This window comes from Panthera pardus, unplaced genomic scaffold, assembly GCF_024362965.1.
Source record: "Panthera pardus isolate Hobbes unplaced genomic scaffold, ASM2436296v1 HiC_scaffold_23, whole genome shotgun sequence".
Lineage (NCBI taxonomy): Eukaryota > Metazoa > Chordata > Mammalia > Carnivora > Felidae > Panthera > Panthera pardus.
In genome coordinates, this window is record NW_026526799.1 from 2,013,424 (window position 1) to 2,034,205 (window position 20,782).

The 20,782-nt window shown below is 60.8% G+C and overlaps 1 protein-coding gene and 1 long non-coding RNA gene across 3 annotated transcripts in view; one reads left to right on the top strand and one right to left on the bottom strand.

The window, feature by feature from the left end:
- Nucleotides 1-5,450, top strand: part of CEMIP (cell migration inducing hyaluronidase 1) — a 128,522-nt gene extending 123,072 nt beyond the window's left edge. Inside the window, 5 exon segments of the mRNA XM_053888611.1 lie at nucleotides 231-435; nucleotides 603-689; nucleotides 1,277-1,434; nucleotides 3,622-3,722; nucleotides 5,323-5,450. Of these exon segments, the coding sequence (XP_053744586.1) occupies nucleotides 231-435; nucleotides 603-689; nucleotides 1,277-1,434; nucleotides 3,622-3,722; nucleotides 5,323-5,450 (679 nt within the window).
- On the bottom strand, nucleotides 6-17,145 carry LOC128772686 (uncharacterized). Of its 2 annotated transcripts, none has more exons than XR_008416840.1 (8): nucleotides 16,581-17,145; nucleotides 11,397-11,558; nucleotides 8,144-8,189; nucleotides 6,518-7,927; nucleotides 4,864-6,219; nucleotides 1,295-1,530; nucleotides 592-717; nucleotides 6-321 (listed from the first exon to the last, which is right to left on the bottom strand). It is a non-coding gene; the product is annotated as an uncharacterized LOC128772686 (long non-coding RNA). The 2 variants fall into 2 exon arrangements; XR_008416839.1 differs by having other exon boundaries at nucleotides 6,518-7,924; nucleotides 16,581-17,144.
- Nucleotides 17,146-20,782: the final 3,637 nt, after the last annotated feature.

Consider the following 20,782-nt stretch of genomic DNA (forward strand, 5'->3'; position numbering starts at 1 on the left):
CACGTGCCCAGAAAACGGTCCCCGTTGGCGTTGCGAGCTTTGACGCCCGGGTGCTCGTTTCTCTCTCGGACCACACGTGACCCCGTGGCAGACACGGCCTGGTGGCCATCTCGTAAGGCCCGTGGGTCTCACCGCGGGGGCCAGCGTGGGGCTTGGGAGGTGACGTGAAGACAGAGGGGGAGGAGGGTGGCGAACGCATGAGCGAGCCCGGCCGCGGTCCCCGCACGCAGGCTGTTGTTCCTGAAGCTGAGAGCCCAGAACGAGAGGGAGAGGTTCGCCTTCTGCTCCGTGAAAGGCTGCGAGCGAATCAGGATCAAGGCCCTGATCCCCAAGAACGCGGGCGTCAGCGACTGCACGGCCACCGCCTACCCCAGGTTCACCGAGAGAGCGGTGGTGGACGTGCCGATGCCCAGGAAGCTCCGTGGCGCCCAGCTGGTGAGCGGCCGTCACGTTAGGGCCCCTTCCGGACACCCGCTCGGCCCCCCCGTCCGGTCCCGGGGTGGCCGGGGGTGCGGGGAGGCGAGGGGGGCGGCTGCCCCCGTCAGGCCGTGCCCGTGGCGCCCCCAACCCAGCCAGGGCAGCCGGTCTTACTTGCTTTCCAGAAGACAAAGGACCGCTTCCTGGAGGTGAAGATGCAGAGTTCCAGGGAGCGTTTCTTCCACCTCCTGAGCGACGTGGCTTACATTGAGGTGAGTGGTTCCGGCCCCTGCAGGGGCGCTGCTTGGCCGCAGGGGGAGGCGGTGTTATGTCCCGGGGCTGTTGTCACCGAAGACCACAAGCCAGGGTTGCCCGCCACAAAAGAAACTTGTTCTCTGGCCATCCTGGAGGACGGAAGCCTCAAAGCGGGGGCTCGGCAGGGCCGGGTCCCCCTGGAGGCTCTGAGACCGTCTGCCCGAGGCCTCTGCTGACGTCCCCCGGGTTGTGGACGTGCCCCCCCCACCCGCCCCCAGCATCGGCCTCTGTCCTCGCACGGCCTTCACCCTGGGTGTCTGGGCCCCACACCGCCCCTTCCTTCCTCTTACGAGGACACCCATCGCCGGATTTAGGACGGGCCCTAAATCCAGGATGACCTCATCTCAAGATCCTTAACTTAATCGCATCCGCGCAGACCTTGCAGCCAAGTAAGGTCCCTTTCCCAGCGCCCACCCACACAGAGGGCCCCGGAGAGCCGCTCGGAGAGGGTTTTGTGCCCTGAGCGGCTGCACGGACCGCCCAGCTTCAGGGTCCACGTGGGCGCCCCGAGCCCGCTCCCAGCTGTGCTGCTTTGGGCCTGCAGGTGGACGGGACGAGGTACCCCAGCTCCGAGGACGGCATCCAGATGGTGGCGATCGACGGCAGCCGCGGGCACGTGGTGAGCCACACGAGCTTCGGCAGCACCATGCTGCAGGGCGTCCCGTGGCAGCTGTTCAGTCACGTGGCTGCCATCCCCGACAAGTGAGTCTGCGCGCGTCCCCCCCCCCCCCCCACCCCATCGCGTCCGGTCTGGGGGCGCCGAGGGCGCGTTCGAGGTCTGCCCGCGCCTCTGACGACCTAACGGGCGCGGGGCGGCGAATGTAGGTCAGGCCGAGGCGGCCGGGCTGCCCGCTTACAAGTGGGAAGCCTGGCCCTGGCCTCGTTCCCCGGCCACGGCACGCTTTCCCAGCATGACCTCACCCCGCCCACGCTTTCGATGCGATCCAAGTGCCGGTGGCTCTTAAGTTCTCCGGCCCACACCTCTCCCGGCACCGCCACGTCTGACAGGCTACAAGTCTCCCGTGGAACCCAACCTCGCCCTTGGCCGTCGCCTCCCAGCCCGGCCCCTCCTCCCGTTCACCGTGTTTCGGTTCGTGGGCCTGAACCTTGCAGACGGCTGGACCACGGTCTGGGCTTCCTGCGTGACTCCCCCGTTCCTTCCTCCTCTGTGACCGGGTCCCGCACCCCCACCTGCCCGCTCACCCTCCGGCCCGGCCCGTCTGTGGCTGCGAAGCAGGCCCTCCGGCTCAACCTCCTGACGGGCCAGGCCTCTGCCACCCCAGCCTGACCCGGCCTCCCTGCCAGCTGCTGGCTTGAATTCCCCCCAGCACCTCCTGTGCCCTTTCCTAGAAATCCCTGGCAACTCCCGGCACCTTCCCAATCTAACGCGCACCTCTTTGGTGAGGTCTCTTCCAACGCAACCACAAAGTTCTGCCTCTACTAACACACGAGTCTCAGCAGCCCCGGGGACGCGGCCGCTCCCGGGCGAGGGCCCGCGCTTCCTCGCGTCGGGGCCACGTCTAACTCGGTTTTGCGTTTCTCGCTAAACGGGGGGTACAACTCGCTCTCAGGGGCCACGACCTGGCACGGTGGGAAGTCCGGGTGGCTTGTCGGAGCGGCCTCTGCCCTGCCACCATACCCCGTGCTGACGAGTGTAGGCATTCACAGGCCGTGACAGTCCCATACGGGGCAGACAGGGACACCTCTGAGCGTGTAGGCTTCTGGCCCCATCAGGATGCTGTGACGCACGAGGAGCCCCGTCTGCGTCCCGCTCCTGGGAGCTAACCCAGAGCCCAGTCTAGAGGGCACGACCTTTGTCTGGGTTCTCCCGAGCAGCGAGGCCTAGCTGTGCCAAAGGGACGTGAGCTTTTCCTCTGAACTGGAACGATGACGAAATGGCCTCCTGGGAACGGCGCCCGAGCCCGGTGCCGAGAACAAGTGTGCGATGCTCCCTCTCTCTGCTGGCTTCACCTTGCTGTCCCCTGGGGCCTCGTCCCCAGGCAGCCCCAGCTCCCCTCCCTGTAACCTAGGGCTGACGAGCCCGGTGCATCTGAATGGTGTTCCTTCTGCTCCCGAAGGGACACAAACGGGGGTGACCGTGGCTTCCAGAACCCTGTCTGGTTTTTCCGCGTCTGGACTGTGGTCTGTGGTTATGGGATTCCTGTGAGATGTGAGCCGGGAGCCCGTTGGGCTGCTGTTCCTGGGGGGGGGGGGGGGGGGGGTGCTCACCTCGCCTGTCTGTCCCGGCCCCGCGGAGTCTGCCACCGTGAGGCTGTGTTCCCAACATGTGGGCCTGAACACGACCAAGGCCGGGAGCAGAGAGTCTCGCCGGGCCCCCAAGCTGGGCTTCTGCAAGTCGGGGCCCGTCCGGCTGGGCACACGCCTCGCTCTAGGCCCCTGCCCCCTGCCTCCGAGCACGACTCCCCTTGGGCCTAGTAAACTCGCCCCAATCTCCCATGTGCAAACTGAGCAAAAAGTGACGTGAACGTGGAGGTTAACGCTCCCCAAGCACGCGGTGACCCCAGCTTCTGGCTTGCTCTCCCGCCATGTTTCTATCTGGTCCCAACCCAATGGGCTGAGGACATTCGCGTTAATAAACGCAAGCAGAAGTCCCTCCTCTGTGCACCTACCCCGTCCTCTCCGGGGACAGACACACGTGCAGGCAGCGAGCAAGCTGAGAGCAGGTGTGGGGAGGTCCCCGGGTGCCGACTGCGGCCAGATGTGTGGGAGGGAGGCCGGGATGTGGGTCAAGCATGGAAAGAGCTGGTCCGCTCGGCACGAGGGACAGGTGGCCTTTCCCCAAACCCGCAGCCGGGCCTCTGGGCGCTGCTGACTGCCCCCACCTTACCTGCTCTCCCCTCCTGGCCTCTGACACCTCCTCTCGTGCAGCTCCATCGTGCTCGTGGTGTCGAAGGGACGATACACTTCCAGGGGCCTGTGGACCCGAGTGTTAGAAAAGCTCGGCGCAGATAAGAACCTCAGGTTGAAAGGTAAGCGATCCATACCAGGGGTCTACACGTAAGTCCAGATGCCTGGTGTGCGGGCTGCTGCTACCTCTTGCCGAGACCACAGTGCTCCCCACCAGACCCCAGGGTCCTCGACACTAGGTGGCCTTCCGGAATGTGCAGGCCGGATGCCGCCCGTTCACCATCCCTACACGCCAGCAGCCTCCTCCCAACGTGTGACCAGACACGGGAAGCCACTTCCTGAGTTGTTCACCCGTCCGCTCAGCACGGGCCCCCTCCCCTTGTTAGACCAAAGCATCAGCAGGAAAGTGGCTTGATCTGCCCCCGTCCCGGCTCCCGCTACAGGGACAGGCGGGGCTCTGCCTTGTCCTCCATGTTTTGGTGGGCTGGACACTCGTACGCCCAGGTAGGGAGGGACGGAGAAACGAAAGCCCGAGGCATCGCTGCAGCTTGTCCGAGGCCCCTCGGTGCTTTTGCGGTGAAGCCCAGTGCAGACCCCACAGGGAAGCCCGCCCAGCAAGACCCTCGTCACCGTCACCGCGGAGCCCAGGGGAGGCTGGGAGGGAGGCGGAACAAGCCCGCAGACGCTAACGTCCGCTGGGGTCCACGCGTGGTGCTCGGCCGTGCACCTGCTGAGCTCGCTGCGATTGCCGCGCGTTCACGGGTCACGGTGCCGTTGCTTCCGTCTGGGGTGGAACCAGACGCTTAAGTAACTTGCCCAAGATTAGAATTTGGATCCGAACGCTTCTAACCCGGAGCTCAGCTGCCACGCCATCCTGTGAGGAGCATCAAAGCTCGTGGCCCGTCACGTGGGACGTCAATTCCTGGCAGCTCCCACGGGAAAGCCCGGAGGCCCTGAAGGCCCTTCCCTCGAGCCAAAAGAGAGCCCCGAGAACAGAGAAGTATCTTCTCGGGCTCAATCCTGGACTCATCTTGGGGCCTCTGCCTTTTTAACTAAGACCCTGTTGCCAAAAGCTGACGTAGGTGAGGTGATCTAAGTGGCGTCTTCCCAGAGGTGGCACGTGTGTGCCGCCCGCCAGGCCGGGCCGATCCCGAGTGTGGACAGAGAGCCCCACGCCCCTCCCTCGGTTAAGCTCCGAATGCAACGCAGGGCTCGCTGCGTGGGGCCGGGGGCCTAGACGTCTAGTCTGGCTGCACCACTTACCCTGAACCCTCGGACGGAGTCCTTCCAAAGCCACGGCATGTTGGAGCTGGGAGAGGTCCTGTAGCTGAGCGTCATCCCTCGTGTGACTGGCTGGCTGACAGGGGACGCTGGGCTTCAGAGAGGCGCAGGGACTCGCTGGCTGACGGGGGACGCTGGGCTTCAGAGAGGCGCAGGGACTCGCTGGTGATCAGAGGCTCAGCCCGAAGGCGGCCGGGGCCCCGGGGGGGCCTCCTGTGCAAAGCGGGGCCACCACCCCGCACGGCCGACCGGAGGCTCGGGTGAGACCCTGTGTGCCCCTCGCAAATGACGTCATCGGGCGCAAAGCTGCTCCTGGGGGGGCAGAGCCCGGGGCGGCTGGGAGAGGGCGCCTGGAAATGCCTGCAGGGAAGGGCGATGGGAGCCCTGGCGGGAGCCACTCTCTTGGGATTTCTGTTCATGTGACTCACCCCTGCTTTCCAGAGAAAATGGCGTTCGTTGGCTTCAAAGGGAGCTTCCGGCCCACCTGGGTGACTCTGGACACTGAGGACCACGGTGCCAAAATCTTCCAAGTGGTGCCCATCCCCGTGGTGAGGAAGAAGAAACTGTGAGGACGCCAGCCACCTCGTGTCGCTCCACAGTGGACTCGGACGGTGGACTCTTGGCCGCGGGCCAGGCGGGACGGCTGGCTCCCCCTGGGAAGGGCCGGGGGCAGCCCCGACGGGCGGGGGGCAGGGTGTCAGAGACCCTGGCGCGGCCACCCGCCCCCACTGCAGCGTCTCCCGAAGGCCCCCGGGGGGGCAGCCGACCGTGCTGGAAACCTTCGTTCCTGCAGCCTCTTGGGTGCTTCTCTCCTACCTGTGCCTCTTCAGTGGGGGGGGGCGCGCGGGGGCCACGCAAGGAGACCCGAGCTGCACTGGCGGCAGGAGCCCCGACCCAGCCGTTCACAGACCCCGCGCTCTCCGGCGCGCACAGCAGGCTGGTCGATTCGGGGGAGAGGGAGCCGTGAGCAGACACCAACCTTCAAGGGGTCAGGAGCCGGTGTGTAGATGGAGCCGGCCAGGACGGGACCAGCTCCCCTCGGGGGATGGGCGAGCCCTGCCTCTGGAGGGTTCACCCGACCGTTCAGGAGGCCTCGGGTCCTGGAATGGGGGGGGGGGGGGACGAGGTGACTTTTAGAGGCCCTCTGCGTTCTGAGACCACACTGCAGGCGGAAGCCAGCGGCAGACGCGAGGGTGCCGTGTGGCTGGGCGCCCTGGGCCGCGAGGGCAGAGCTGCGGGAGGTCCGGCCTGGGGTCCGGGCTCCTAGGCTGCAGGATGGGCGGGGTCAGAAGAAGACCGGGCCAGGATCCCGCGTGCTCGGGTGGGTCAGGACGCGGCCTGCAGGAGGAGGAAGGGGGTGGGTACCTTGCAGGGCGGGCTCGGGCAGCCCCCCCCCCCCAGTAGCTCGGAGGTGCTCCCACCTGCTGAAGCTGCTGACCGCTGGGTCACCCTGTGCCTGCAGCTTGCTGGCCCACCCAGCGAGGCCGCATGTGCCAGGGCGGGGGGGCCGGGCCGAGGTGCCCAGAGCACTGAGCACCTCCTGGCCCCAGGGCGGGCTGGACCAAGTCGAGGGAAGTGAGCTCCTACCTGGGGCCTCATTTGTTCTTTATCCCGAGACCTGGGAGCGTGCTCTCACCTCAGGAGCCCGAGGTTTCAGAGTCGGAGAGGACCTTAGGGTACGTCCAGTCCAAGACCCTCCTTTCACGGAGGAGGCGTGTGAGACCCCGAGATGGGGAAGAACCACGCGGCCAGGCCGGGGCCGGGCCGAGAGGCCCCCGCCCAGCATCTGCCGCCACACCACGTTGCCTCAACAACCGGCCCCTGGCGCTCCCGCCGGAGCTCCCCGAACGGGGAGGAGTCCCCTGAAAAAGGCATAAGAATAGAGAGAATTGGCCGATGGCTGTTTCCCTCCAGGCCCGCTGCCCGCCCCGCAGGTTGGGGCGGCCCTGCGGCCCCCGCTTGTCCTGGTGGCCACGGCCGTCCCGCTGGTGCTACCCGAGTGCAGGTGCACAGGTGCGGCCCAGGGCACAGTAGCGGGCTTGCGTCAACGCTTTGGGTGAGCCGGCTCGGCTGCCGGGGTTGGGGGCTCACAGCTACCGCTGACCCCTGAGCTGTCTGCCTCGCCCACCCTCCGCCCTGCAGGGAGCTCAGAGAGCTCCTGAGGGAGGGGACCCCTTCTGGGGTTCACACTCTCCCGGGGGGCCCCAGGGTCACGCCGAGCTGCATGTCCCCCTTTCCTGTGCCAACCACACACTCTTGGCACCTCTTCCTTCGAAGACGGCCTTCTCTGCCCCCTCTGCAGCCGCGGCCCTCGGGAGGGGTCCCCTCCCCAGGCTGAGCCGACTGCCAGAGCGGTTTCCCGGAGCACGGTCCGTCCAGCTGCTGGGAGGCGAAGGTGGGACACGGCAGGGGCCGTGCCCCCGGGAGAAACCTCTTCCACGCAGATTCCCGGCGATGGGTGGGGAGGGGAGTCGTGACCTCATGTCCCCGTCTGCAGTTCTGTTGAGTTTTTCAAACTCTGTCGACGCGAGGGTCTCACACTGTGAACCAGCTAGAGTGGGGTCGCTTCCGGTGGCCGGGAGTGTGGACAGTCTTTGGTTCGGTTGGTTTCAGAGAGTGTATCTGTTTGAAAATGCTCAGAGTTATACACACGCCCAGCAGCTCAGGGTCCGTGCGCGCACTCTCCCTCCGACGCCGGCCAGCAAGAGCCAGGGGCCCGGCGTGCTCTTGGTGGCACACGTTTTCTCACCGCCTGGAAAATCGCTCCCACGGTTCTGTCTGTCGGCGTCCAAATGAGTTAGGCCCTCTGGGGCGAGCCACCCTCCCCTGAAATGCTGGTCTCTTTCCTGTTGCCGAAACGGCTGGTCCTTTTTCGGGAATTAGATGTTTTGTTCGTAAACATTTCTCATAGGTGTTGCCACGAACAAAGATGTGTTTTCTATTTATTTATTATGTATGCACTTGGAGAAGTCGTCGTTGGAGAAATGGATCGTCCTAAATGTCACGTTCGGGGATGTCCTTTGGACCACGTACCCGGAACCTTCTGCTGGTGGCAGAGGGCACTGGCTGTGGTTTGGAAAACCTTGTACCATAGTAAACATACAAAGGATCTCAGCCTCCCGCCTGCTGCTTTTGTTTTCCATTAAAGGGGGCCTCGTTTTAAGCCAGATATCTAAGCAAAAATGAGACCGATGAAATCCCACCGCCCCCCCAGTCTGCCTCTCTGTCACTTCCAAGAATTATTCATATGTTAATGTCCTACCTTGTCCTGCTCTCCGGGGCGCCCACAAGAGCCGGTGCAGCTGGTCCTGTGGGAGAAGAGGCATTCGTTCATGTGATGCGCCCTGCCCTCCTCACTCCCAAGCCATCAGTAAGCCCTCAGGGCAGCACTGTCCCCCGGGGGAAAGCCAGGACGGGCCAACAGGGCCTTGGCTGGAAGCAGGACTGTCTCCTTCTGGAGGCCACGCACAGTGTCTGAGAACAGCGTAGGAGTGGGGGTGGGGAGGTAGGTCCAAACCGAGCTGTCAGGCAAGAGTGGCAGAGGCAGGCCAGAGCGGTCCCCTCGGCCACACTGGGAGGGGCCCACAGGATGGGGGGGGGGGGGGAGAAGGTGAGACGCAGAGCCTAGAACGGGGAGAGCGGGGAGTGTTCTAGAACTGCACTGCCCGGCTGGCAGCCACTAGCCACGCGTGGCTAAAGTCGAGTTAATTACAAGTTAAATACAATCAAAAGTTCAGTTCCTCCAGCCCACGTGGCTAGTGGTGGCCGTCCCAGATGGGGCAGGTCTAGCACACGCTCCCATCAGCGGGCGCCTGGCGGCTCAGGCGGTGAGCGTCCGACTCTTGACTCCTGATTTCAGCTCAGGTCACGATCTCACGGGTCGCGGGTTCGAGCCCCGCGTTGAACTCCGCGATACAGCGTGGAGCCTGCTTGGGATCCTCTCTCCCCCTCTCTGCCCCTCCCCATTTGTCCTCTGTGTCTCTCAAAATAAAACGTAAAAAATAAATAAAACATTTCCATCACCACAGAGAACTCTTCTCTTGGTGGTTTCTAGAGGGCTCCCAGGGCTCAGTGTGTGTGTGTGCGCGTGCCTGTGCATGCGTGCTCAGTCCACCGAAAGGGGTTGGCATCAGGCTGTGGTATCAAGGTGCCAAGGAACAAGTCCGGCGGACCGGCTCGGACACCCGTGTCGGTGGGCCAGGGACAAATCTGACACCCCGCCCTGGAGGGACATCGCCTGGAGGCATCACATTTGAACATTCATCCAGTAAATGTCTGAGCACCTGCTGGGTGCCAGGCACGGCACACAGGGGACACAAAAGACCCCCATGGAGGACAGGTGTCAGGGCTCCGGGGACAGGGACGAACCGTCCTCACCAGCGGCGGTCGGGGATCAGTAGGGGCTAGAGGCACCCGGAAGTCAGGGGCGGGCGAGGCACAAGGGAAGTGAGCAGAGGTGCGGGCTTCAGAATGGAACAGCGTGTGGGGGGCAACGTCGGGCAGCCGGTTCACCACTCGGACGCCCGCACACATGCTGCTTCAGCGACGCGGGAACGGCCCCAGGGGGAGGGCTGGGACGGAGACCCCGGGCGGCTAAGGAGCGGGAGTGAGGACTCGGGGACCCTTCAACAGTCACTGATGCCCACAGGGAAGTCCCCATACGAGAGCTTGGGCCCCAAGCCCCGTGCCTGCTGACAGGCCAGCCTGGAGGGGAGAGGCGGGAGGGGCTTCTGCGGAAGGAGCGGGAAGTAACGCGGAAGGGCAGGAGGGCGGTCCTGATGAGGGAACAGTGCTTGCGGGGCCTGGCAGAGGAGACACTGTAGGAAGTGGTGGGGGCGGGCCGTTCCACAGACTGGAGGGAAGAAGGGACGGGTGTCCACGCAGAGATACCCAGTGGCGGCCTCGACGGGTCAGAGTTCATAGCATCTGCTCCAAAGGCAGGGGCGTGGAGTCTGAAGCAACAGTCCCTGTATCCACGTGACAGACGCGGCTGGGTGTGCAGGCTGACCCCCACCCGGGGTCCTGTCTGCATCTCTGGCCCCGTCACCCACTGCTGCTTCCCGGGCCCCAGGCACACAGGAATCTCATCACGTCTCACCCACCCAAAGCACTTAGTGTCCCCGCGGTGTGACATGTGACCCGTTCCCTGTACCAGGCACACCCTTCCCTCCACCTCCTCCACTCGCCGTGTGCCTGCCCTACTCTCTCCAAGGCTGAGTTCCACGCGAAGGCGTCTCTGACCCACCCCTGGCCCCGTGGACCTTCCTCCTTCCTCCCCCGGGGCCCCGGGCCCCGAGCCACCACAGCCCACACCCTGCCACCCGAGGCCACTCGCCCCTTCTGCCAGCCTCCCTCAGGGCGGGCCATCTGACTTCCCACGTGGGGCAGAGTTGTGCTCTATAAACGTTTCATCGAGGGGCGCCTGGGGGCTCAGTTGGTTGAGCATCTGACTCTTGGTTTTGGCTCAGGTCACGATCTCACATTTGTGAGATCGAGCCCCAGGTGGGGCCCTGCACGGAGTATGGAACCTGCCTGTGATTCTCTTTCTCTCTCCACCCCCCTCCCCTGCTCACACTCTTGCTCTCTCAAAAAAAAAAAAAAAAAAAATTAGGGGCGCCTGAGTGGCTCAGTCGGTTCAGCATCCGACTCTTGCTTTCGGCTCAGGTCGCGATCTCCCGGTTCATGAATTCTAGCCCCACGTCGGGCTCTGGGCTGACAGCATGGAGCCCGCTTGGGATTCTCTCTCCCTCTCTCTCTGCCCCTCCCCCGCTCGCTCGCTCTTTCTCTCTCTCAAAAATAAATAACCTTCAACAACAAAAAAAATGTTTTATAAACGCATCATTGAAGGTCGAATGATGGCACGGGCAGACCCCTCTCCTCCCTCTGTCCAGGGGGCCAGGACCCAGCTGCCCTCCGACCCCGCTCTGAGCTCCCCTGCCCCAGGGGCAGGAAAGGAGTGGGAAGTGAGGGGGGAGGACGACCCCCCGGGAAGGGCAAGCACAGGGGCTCGCCTCAGAGATGTGCGGCCACCCACACAGAGGACGTCAGCAGGGCGCATCAAATGAGCTTTGATTTCCAGCGCAGACTAATGTTATATTTATACCGGACCGTAGTCTATTATCACGCAATAGCATTGTGTCTAAAAAGGCCAACTGCACACACCCTAACTTTAAACTACTTTACAGCTAAAAAATGCTGGCGATCGTTCAGGGTTTCAGGGAGTCGTAAGCACCGATCACAGATCACCACAACACGGACAGTAATGGTGAGCCAGTCTGAAATATTGCGACAACCACCCACACGTGACGCAGACGCACGACGTGAGCCACGGCTGTTGAGACAATGGAGCCACGGACTTGCTCAACCCCGGGTCGCCGCAAACCTTCCGTTTGTGAAAATGTGCAATATCTCTGAAGTGCGACAAAACGGGCCGGTAACAGTGTTAAGAATCGAAGACCTCCAGGGCCCATTAAGAAAATGAAATTAGGGAGAAAAAAAAATGAAATTAGGGTCACCTGGGTGCTTCCGTAGGTTGCGCATCCGACTTCGGCCCAGGTCACGATCTCGCGGTTCGTGGGTTCGGGCCCCGCGTCGGGCTCTGTGCTGACGGCTCGGACCCTGGAGCCTGCTTCGGGTTCTGTGTCTCCTTCTCCCTCTGTTCCTCCTCTGCTCACGTTCTGTCTTTCTCAAAAATGAATAAACCATAAAAAAAAGTTTTAGAAATTAAAGAAAACAAAATAAAATAATTTGCGGACCACGGGTTTACATCATTAACGTCGGCGGCCCAGGTGTCCTCAGTGTTTGGGGGTCACCTCTTCTCTTAGTAGTTACATGAACCTGCTGAAGGTCCCCTCATTGGGAGAAACTCAGTGACGCCCCTCACTGCCAAGTCCTGCGCACACACACCCACGAGCCTCCACTGCTCCCGTGCCCGGCTGGCCTCCGCTTTGGACCTCCCTGTCTCCCCTGACAGAGCCGTCCCCTTTCTCCACTATGCGATGACCTCAGTGGGGAACACGGCCTCTTTCTTTCTGGATCTCCCCAAATTACATGGGCACAGGGAGGTCACTTGTAGCAGAATTTTGCTGAGGGCTTGGGAATATGGCAGAGCAGCCATCTAAAATAGAAAATGAGTCATCATGACGGAATGGTAGGCACAGGGGTCTCTTCCGAGGACCAGTCTGCGGGGCGGGGCCTGTCGGGGGAAACAGGTGACAGACAGTTACCCACGCTCTGCAGAAGGGCTCGCGCGAGAGAGGCCCCGTCACCTCCCTCCAGACCGGGGGACAGAAGGCAAGAGACGCTGCCGGGGCGGGGTTCCCTGGTGGATATCCCGAGAGTAGACGGTGCTGGGCACTTTCTCCTCTCTCAAGGGGTGCACCCCCCGAGCCAGGGGAGGGGTGCCAAGAGAACCCCTCGTGGGGAGGCGGGGATATTTGCGGGAAAGACAAGACCGGCATTTCCCTTCTCAGCTGCACGCTCGCTGAGCTCCAAGCTGACTGGCCACCCGGCTGGGGCGGAGCGAGAAGAATGTCCTCTGGACGGCTGTCCTGGTTCCCCGTCACTCGGGAAGGCAGAGGCTGAAGATGCCTGTCCCCTCACTGGGGTATCTGGAGGTGGACGCAGTGAGGCCGCCGTTCCCGGGGGGAACAGAGGGCGGCCTCTGGATACACGCATTCACTTCTACCTCTGAGCCGGGAAGGACGCACGAGGCTTCCCGTGAGCCACGCACACGCCACGGACGTTACCCGCAGCGTCGTGAGCTAGCTCGAAGGGACCGCGGCCCAAAGGGCCACCTGCTCAGACGGCGGGATCTTTCCAGGAAGAGGTGATGGGCCGCCCCCGAAAGGTGGGAGCTGAAGGAGAAAGTGGTCTCACCCGTATTCGACTGGAAAATGCACTGCTCAGATCAAAGTCGAGAGGACAGTATCTGGGAATAATCCGGAACACGTCTCAAGCCAAAGACCGTGAGGGAGGGCGCCCAAGGACAGTGTGCAATGACACAGGGTGGGGAAGCCTTGTGGCCCCCCCTCCTCTGACCCCCCACTCTGGGCCCCACCCTGCAGGAGCCAGCGGGGACGGGGAGGGCTCAGGACGCGGAGCAGGGAGACAAGAGGGAGAGCCGATGGCCCCCATTCCCTCCTGCAGGGGCTCAAAGAGAAGGCGGAGGCGAGGGACAGCGGCGGGGTGCAGGTGGCCTGGCTCTGGGGGCAAGAGGAGAAATCCCTGGTTTGTAGCATTTGCTGAAGCCCATGGTGTGAATGTCCCGACGCGGCCAACGTGGCCGATGCCAAGCTGCGGATCCCCGGGTCCCCGCCGGCCTGAGCACTGGTTCTCACAAGCCGATACTAGCTGGCTCGGCTCACCGAGGCAGAAGGCCGAGTCGGCAGGGCGCCTTGAAGGCAGCGCGGAGAGAAACAGGAAAGTCCCCGCCAGTCCGGGCCCTTCAGCACATCAACCACAGAGAGGAAGGCGGAAGACAAGGATTAGACTCCCCCGGAAGGTACCAGGTCATCTCCTGCCCCGCTGACTTCCAGCGGGTTGGGCCGGCTGGAGGCACCCTCAGGAGATGGGAGGGAGGCTCGGGAATTAATGTCACTGCTTCCCTCTCTGCCGGGGCCCTGCGGGCGGGTGCTATCCTCCTAAGGAACACGGGGCTTGGGTCAGCACACTTCACCACCGTCTGGCTGAAGCCCAGTAACCGCCTCCCTCCCTCCCGGCACCCCCAGGCCCAGGGCTGCTGACCCGCTCCTTGCTGGGGCCCTAAACTTCATTCACGTGACTTCCAAGTGGCCCCTTCGTGAAGTGACCCTTACTAAGGCTTCCCGCCGGACTCCACTGATAACTTTATATACGAGATGCCCTTCCGAAGTCTAAGTGGGGAGAAAAGGAAAATACCAGGAGAAAAACAGGAAGGGGCCACTCCCAAAGGAAAACAGACACGTGGCGCACGAACACATTTAAAAATTCAACCTCACTGGCAATTGTAAGATGCAAACTCAAACAACAGTGAGATGCTACTAATCACCCATCAAACTGAAAATATGAAAAAAGGGCCAGAAGAAATGGACAGTCTTCGATGGTGACATAATTTACCGTTACGTAAAGGTGGTCTGACGATGTGTGCAAAGTTGGGCTCCAAAACTCTATCCTAAGAAAGGGCTACTGGGGTGCACGAGGATCTGTGACAAGGACATTCGCTGCCGCGTTTTGCACAATAATAAAGAAACTCTGAAACAATTATAGGGTCGGTAATCAGAAATTGGCCAAACTGAGGTTCCCTTTCCCAAAGCAAAGATTAAAAGTGACTGTTGAAGGGGGCACTGGGGGGGGCTCAGTCAGTTAAGCATCGGACTTCGGCTCAGGTCATGAGCTCACGGTGCGTGGGTTCGAGCCCCGCGTCGGGCTCTGTGCCGACAGCTGGGAGCCTGGAGCCTGCTTCGGATTCTGCGTCTCCCTCTCTCTCTGCCCCTCCCCTGCTCACGCTCTCTCTCAAAAATAAATAAACATTAAAAACACTTTTTTTTTTTTTAAGAAGTAACGGGTTTAGGAAGTATTTAGCATCGTGCATCAAGACCCTTAGAAACAGTCCTTGTCTGTGACCCACTAATTACTTGTGGGGAACTTACCTTAAGCCAACAGAGTTTCAGTGTAATGACGTTAATCACGGCATTCTTTGTAGTCTAGTCACCCGACAGGGTCAGAGCCTCAACGTTCGGCTGGGAATGGCTACACCCATTACAGCCTCATGATGAACTACTAGTCCTCGTGGAGAAACTACTTCCATAGTGTGTGAGGACACCCCGCTCACCGGCAGAGTCAGCTGCAGAACCCCCGTGGGTTCTGGAAGTCACGCAGTATTACAGGCCGAAGAGCTGAGAGCTCAACTGGCCGACTTTCCCCACATTTGACGTGTTCACACTCACATGCACACGCAGGCACACATACCCACGCACACACTCACACACTCACGCACAGACACACATGCACAGACGCACACACGCACTCACACACACACACATGCACACATTCACACGTGTGCACGCACACACGCTCACACACATATGTAGTCACATACACACGCACACACACGCACATGCACGTGCGCCTTCTGGCTCTCCTCCCCCCCTTACCCGGGGCCACACTCCCACAGCCACAGCCTCTGTCTCCATCCTGGCCCTGCCCCCTCATGCCCCTGGGCCTTTGCATATCCTCCTCCCTTACCTCTTCCCTCCCTCCTGGTTCTGCATCTCAAAAGGCCAAAGAACAATCTGGCAAAGCCCAAAAACAAAAAGGCAAACTCCTCCCCAGGGGGCTGTTCTGGCCCAAGTGTGGTGCAGAGAAGTGACGGGTACCTTCTGGCCCACCACATGCACTGATTAAAAATTAGAAGTGGGCGCCCAAAGGCAGAAAACACCACCCTCCCCCTCAAGAGGTTCCAATGGAGGAGCGAAGGCCTCAGGAGTACATGAGGAAGGTTCTGCCTTAGGGGTCTAGGGACTTGCTTTGCACTGGAAATGAGTCCCTCTTGTCCTGCTTCCTCCAGACCCTGGGATGTAAATCTGAGGCCAGGCCGAAGTCCTCACCTCTGTCTAGAGAAGGGGTGAGTGTGAGGGACGTCAGATACGGGGGCACTCAGGGCCACCACGTCGGGGCTGAGGCGGGAGGCAGGGACCAAAGAGGCCCCGTGTCTCCAAGCCCGCACCGAAGCCGCCCCCCCAGAGGAGGAGTGCCTGCCGGCTGGCCGGGAAAAGCAGGTGCACAGCCGAGCAGACGTCCCCTGAAATTCCCGACATTCCGGACGGCAGCCCTCCTGGCCCGGAGTGCTCTGGACTCTGGACTCGTGGGCTCGGACGCTGCATCTTGGAGACTCCGGCCGACCTCTCTGGAGGAAAAATAGTTGGCCTGGGTTGGCCGGGCACGGCGCTCCAAGACTGGAACCCGGTGCAGGCTGGCTGCTCAGGTCCAGAGCGGCAGGCTTGCGCGTGGACAGGGGTCAGTTCAACGACGCCTGCGGGGAGCTCACCAAGTGGCCTTGGCTGCAGCTCACGGGTCCCCAGACGCTGGACCAAGTGGAGAAGGCCTGTGACACTTGGTGGGACCTCCCGAAATCGGCCCACGGGAAGTCCCCTGGTCCAGCAAACCCTGGATCTGCGGCCCACCCAGGACCCAGGCAGCTGTGGCCCGGGTCCGTCCCCCTTTTCAGGGTGGGGCCCCTGCCGGAGGCCCCGGGGCCCCACGAAGATCTGGGAGCGCTACACCAAGTTGGCGGGAGAGCGGCCGCTCCCGCCGCCGGAAAGCCAAAACGGACGCAGACCGCTGCGCTCCTGGGTGCAGCGTGCTGGGCGGATGTCTGCACTCCTTCCAGAACAGTTTCTGTGGCCCAGGCGGTCTCCCATCCCCCCCTTCCCCTCAGGGGGGCTGTGCTACAGCGGAAAGGAGCCCGGCGTCCAGGGGAGGCCCCGGGGGCAAGGCCATCGGCCTCATCCCAGCTGTGCTTCGGCGGTGGGAATGGTTTGCACGTGCAGAAGGCGGCGCTACGGGCCCCGCGAGCGAACCGAGCGCGGGGCGCTGGGGCACGAGATCGAGGGCGCGAAGAGCCCGCCTGCGGCGGGGTCTCCGAAAGCGGGGGACCCCGCCGAGCACCTCTTCCCGTCTCTGGCAACCCCTCGCGGTGTGCCCTCGGGAGAAATACTTACCATCTCTGGGCCTCGGTTTCCTTGCGTGTAAAACGGGGGCGGTAACACAGCCCCGGCCGCCCGGGGTCGCCGTGGGGACGAAGTGCGCTCGCGCACGTTCCACGGCACGGCGGGGGGGTCCGTCGGGGTCCGGGAGCCAGTCGGGGCGGAGGCGCGTTCAGGCGCTGCGGGGCCCGGCTCGGCAGGTGCGGACGCCGGGAGCCGCTCTTTAGAGCCGGAGGGGCGGGGTCAGAGCGCGGGCGGACGCCGGTCTCTGCCGCCCCCTAGTGGACACGCCCCTAACTGTTAAAGGCCCTCGTGGCTTTAGGCGGCCCGGCCACGTGACTGCAGGAGCGGGGTCCTGGCTCTAGGGGCGCGGGGTGCAGCCGTCCCACCTCACCGACGGGGTCTGGTGAAGGCAGCGGCGCCCCTCTCCGCTGGCCCTGCCACAGCGGGCTCCAGGGCAAGGCAGAGGCGAGGCTCCCCGGAGGCGGGGAAGGGAAGTCCCAGCCGTAGTTCCGGTCGCCGTCATCACCCTCCTCCTCGGCCCCCAGGCCCCGAATGAACTTGAGCGTCCCACTCAGCGACTGCCCTCTTCGGGGCCTCTCCCTGCAGACCCGCAGTCCCAGCCCCCCCCCCCCCCCCCACCCCGGGAAAAGCCTGACCTGTGCCCACCCCAGAGGCCCCAGGGCGCCGGGCGCTGGCCTCACCACGGGCAGACACTCCTTCACCGGGTTTCGAGGCCAAAGGGTTACTGCCACCTTCAGCAAAGGACACACACATTACCCACGTCAGAGATGGCAGACCCCTGTCCTTGACCTCCCTGGAGCCAGACTCCTCCAGAGGCTTCATCTCAAACGGGCCCTCGGCGCCCAGTGTTAGCGGAGGACCCAGCTAAGCGGGTCCAGCGGCTTCTTGGGAGCCCTGACATCCCAGTCCACTGGGCCTGCCTTCGGCCAGAATCCAGTTTAGGAAGAACACCCGGTCCCCCATCAGGCTCCTCTCCAATTTTTCCCATCCAGCAACCCCTCACTCAGCCCCGGTCAGCACATGACTTTTAACAGAATCCACCAGTAGATGAAGAGGTGAAAGATAACAAATCAATTCTGGGGTGCCTGGGGCGGGGGGGGGGGGGGGCTCAGGCAGTTGAGCACCGGCTCTTGATTTCGGCTCAGGTCACGATCCCAGTGTCATGGGATCGAGCCCGGCATCGGGCTCTGTGCTGAGTACAGCCTGCTTGGGATTTCCCCCCCCCACCCCTCTCTCAAACTAAAAATAAAGTAATCCCTATTTAAAAAAAAAAATCATTTTGGGGGCCCCTGGCTCAGTCAGTTGAGCATCCGACTTCGGCTCAGGTCGTGATCTCACGGTCCATGAGTTCGAGCCCCATGAGCTCGAGCCCCGTGTTGGGCTCTGTGCTGACAGCTCAGAGCCTGAAGCCTGCTTCGGATTCTGTGTCTCCCTCTCTCTCTGCCCCTCCCTCGCTTGCACTCGGTCTCTCTCTCTCTCAAAAATAAACAAACATTAAAAAAAATCTTTTTAAACATTTTCACAGGAGGGAGTGACTTTTAGTAAGTGCAGAGAACACAAAAACTCCTTAGTAATCAGAGGCATACAAATTAAATTACTGTTTTCTCTCTGTTGAACTCTGGCTGGCATGTAGGTCATCAGTTGAGTATTTTTTGAACAAATAAATGCATTGATGAATACCGCTACCAAATCGTTCAGCGTCCGGCTGAGAGAGGATCCGACTCGCCACCCTGGTGCGTGGGGCCCACCTCTGGCGCGGATGGCCGTGGCCACGCCGGGGTGGGAACAGGGTAGGGTCACTCGTGCGAGCACGGTGGGCTTGGGTAGAAGCAGACGGTCCCCGAAGGGGATGCGGACAGTGAGACAAAGCACCACGGTCTGGCCCGACTCGCTCCACGCCGGCAGTCTGTAAAGTCGGCTTAAGGCACAGCAGAAGCATGGGACGTCGCGCAGCCACTAAATGTCAAACACGGAGTCAGTGCGCCACCACGGAAACTTTATTACAGTATGACGCCAAGTGGGAAAGGCTGAAAACACAATTCTCTTCCCGCTGTGACGACGGCCGTGTGAACACAAAGTGCACAGATAATGTCCTGGACGGAAGCGTGGTCGAATGAAAATAGCTTCAAGAGCTGGGTGGCGTGTGGGTAGCCGAGTTCTTCCTTTTATAGGGATCTCTTAACGTCGCCGTCATATCACCTCAGTAAAAACAAGGATTTCAGTTCTTGGTCTGGGAGCAAGAACCCAGGAAGTCAGGGAAAATATGACCTTTTAAAACAGAGGACGTGCTGACGGACGTCTGCTGGACCCCGTGCTGGTGTGGCGTGGCCTCACTGTTCACTCTGATCCCCACTCTCCGATTCTGCCTTTAACGCTGTCAACTTTTGTCAGCTTTTTCGCATTTACTTAATTTTTTAAATACAGTGTGAAAACAGAATTTGCATTGGTTGCTGCGCCTTGTGACACCTGTACCTCATGTGCTTGCAACAAGGCCCCCCCCCCCCCAACTCCCCCGGTGCCCTAGGCCCGCCCTGGCCAACAGCAGCTTCCCTGTGGCCCTTCCTCCTCCTGCGGACACGGGAGGCAACATGGTTTCCAGAGTGGAGCAGAAAAGGACGCCCCAGCCCGACCCTCCCTCTCTGAGAGGAGCCAACAGCCCAAGGTCCACGGCTAATTCGAGAAACTCTCCGGAGACCTGACAAGTGGCCTCCCGGGAGCAGTGGTGACCCCTCCCGCTGCCACCGTGCGAGGAGAGCCCCGGTCCAGGGCACGGGTAAACCCACAGCGGGGCAGATCCCGCCTGTCGAGCCAGACCGCACGGCCCTGCCCGGGCCCCTGGCCTCCCTGCTCAGCTATAGGAAAGCTGGGGGACAGCCGGCCCCTGGGTCCCAGCTCCAACGGATAAAACAATGCTCAGACAAGGATGGAGGAAACTCAGAATGCACCTAAAATAGATGCTGTAGGCCAAGGCCTGGGAAAAGCTGTCTGCTGAGCATGAACAGGAGGGGAAAAACAACGATGTGGCAGCCAAACACTTTGCAATAAAAAAACAACAGAAAAATATACTTACAAATACAGATAAATATTCTATTCTGGGGAAAAAAAAAAAAAAAGAACCCAAGGTGGGGATTCTCCATTTGGACTTTCTGAGTTCATAAAATTTAATAAAACCTTGAATTTTAATAAAACCAACTCACTGAGATTAAAACCAGAATGATTTTAAAGAAAAAAATCTCATTTCAGAACTAAGAAAAAAACTGGGTGCCCAAAACCCAACACAAAGGTAAATGTTTCCAAAATGGTAAGAAAAAAAAAAAATCCCTGAATCTGCAACTGAAAATAACACACCATGTTCTATGAAAATTAAAAAAAGAAAGAAAGAAAGAAAGAGAGAGGAAGGAAGGAAAATCCATAAAACTTCTTAGCAAAATTACTGAACATTAGCAAGGAGTAAGGATCTCCAGGAATCTGATAGAAAAAAATCATTATTGGGGCGCCTGGGTGGCTCAGTCGGTTAAGCGTCCGACTTCAGCTCAGGTCACCATCTCGCGGTCCGTGAGTCCGAGCCCCGCGTCGGGCTCTGGGCTGATGGCTCGGAGCCTGGAGCCTGCTTCCGATTCTGTGTCTCCCTCTCTTTCTGCCTCTCCCCCGTTCATGCTGTCTCTCTCTGTCTCTCTCTGTCTCAAAAATAAATAAAACGTTAAAAAAATTTAAAAAAAAAGAAATCATTAAAAAAAAAATCATTATTAAGGAGAAAGACAGTTGGCCTTGGACCACTAGAAGTAAGACACTGATGAGAATCAGGGAGAGAGGAGAAAGTCTGTGAATTCCCCGCCTTGGTTATGGGTTAACGCATGCTGGTGAAGGTGGTTTAATTAAAAAAACAGGGGCGCCTGGGCGGCTCAGTCGGTTACGCAACTCGATCTCGGCTCAGGGCATGATCTCGAGGTTCGTGTGTTCAAGCCCCGAGGCGGGCTCTGCGACGGCAGCACGGAGCCTGCTTTGAATTCTCTCTCTCAAAACAAAACAAGAAAAATAAGAAAGAGGGTTACCACTGTATATAAAGGAAACCACCAGCAGCACTAAAAACAGCGTGACCGTCAAAAACCAGAGGGCATGAGGACCAAGGGGGCAAGGATGTCCCCCTAATGACGTGCTGGTGTTTCGTAGCTGATCGTTAAAGCTACCACGCG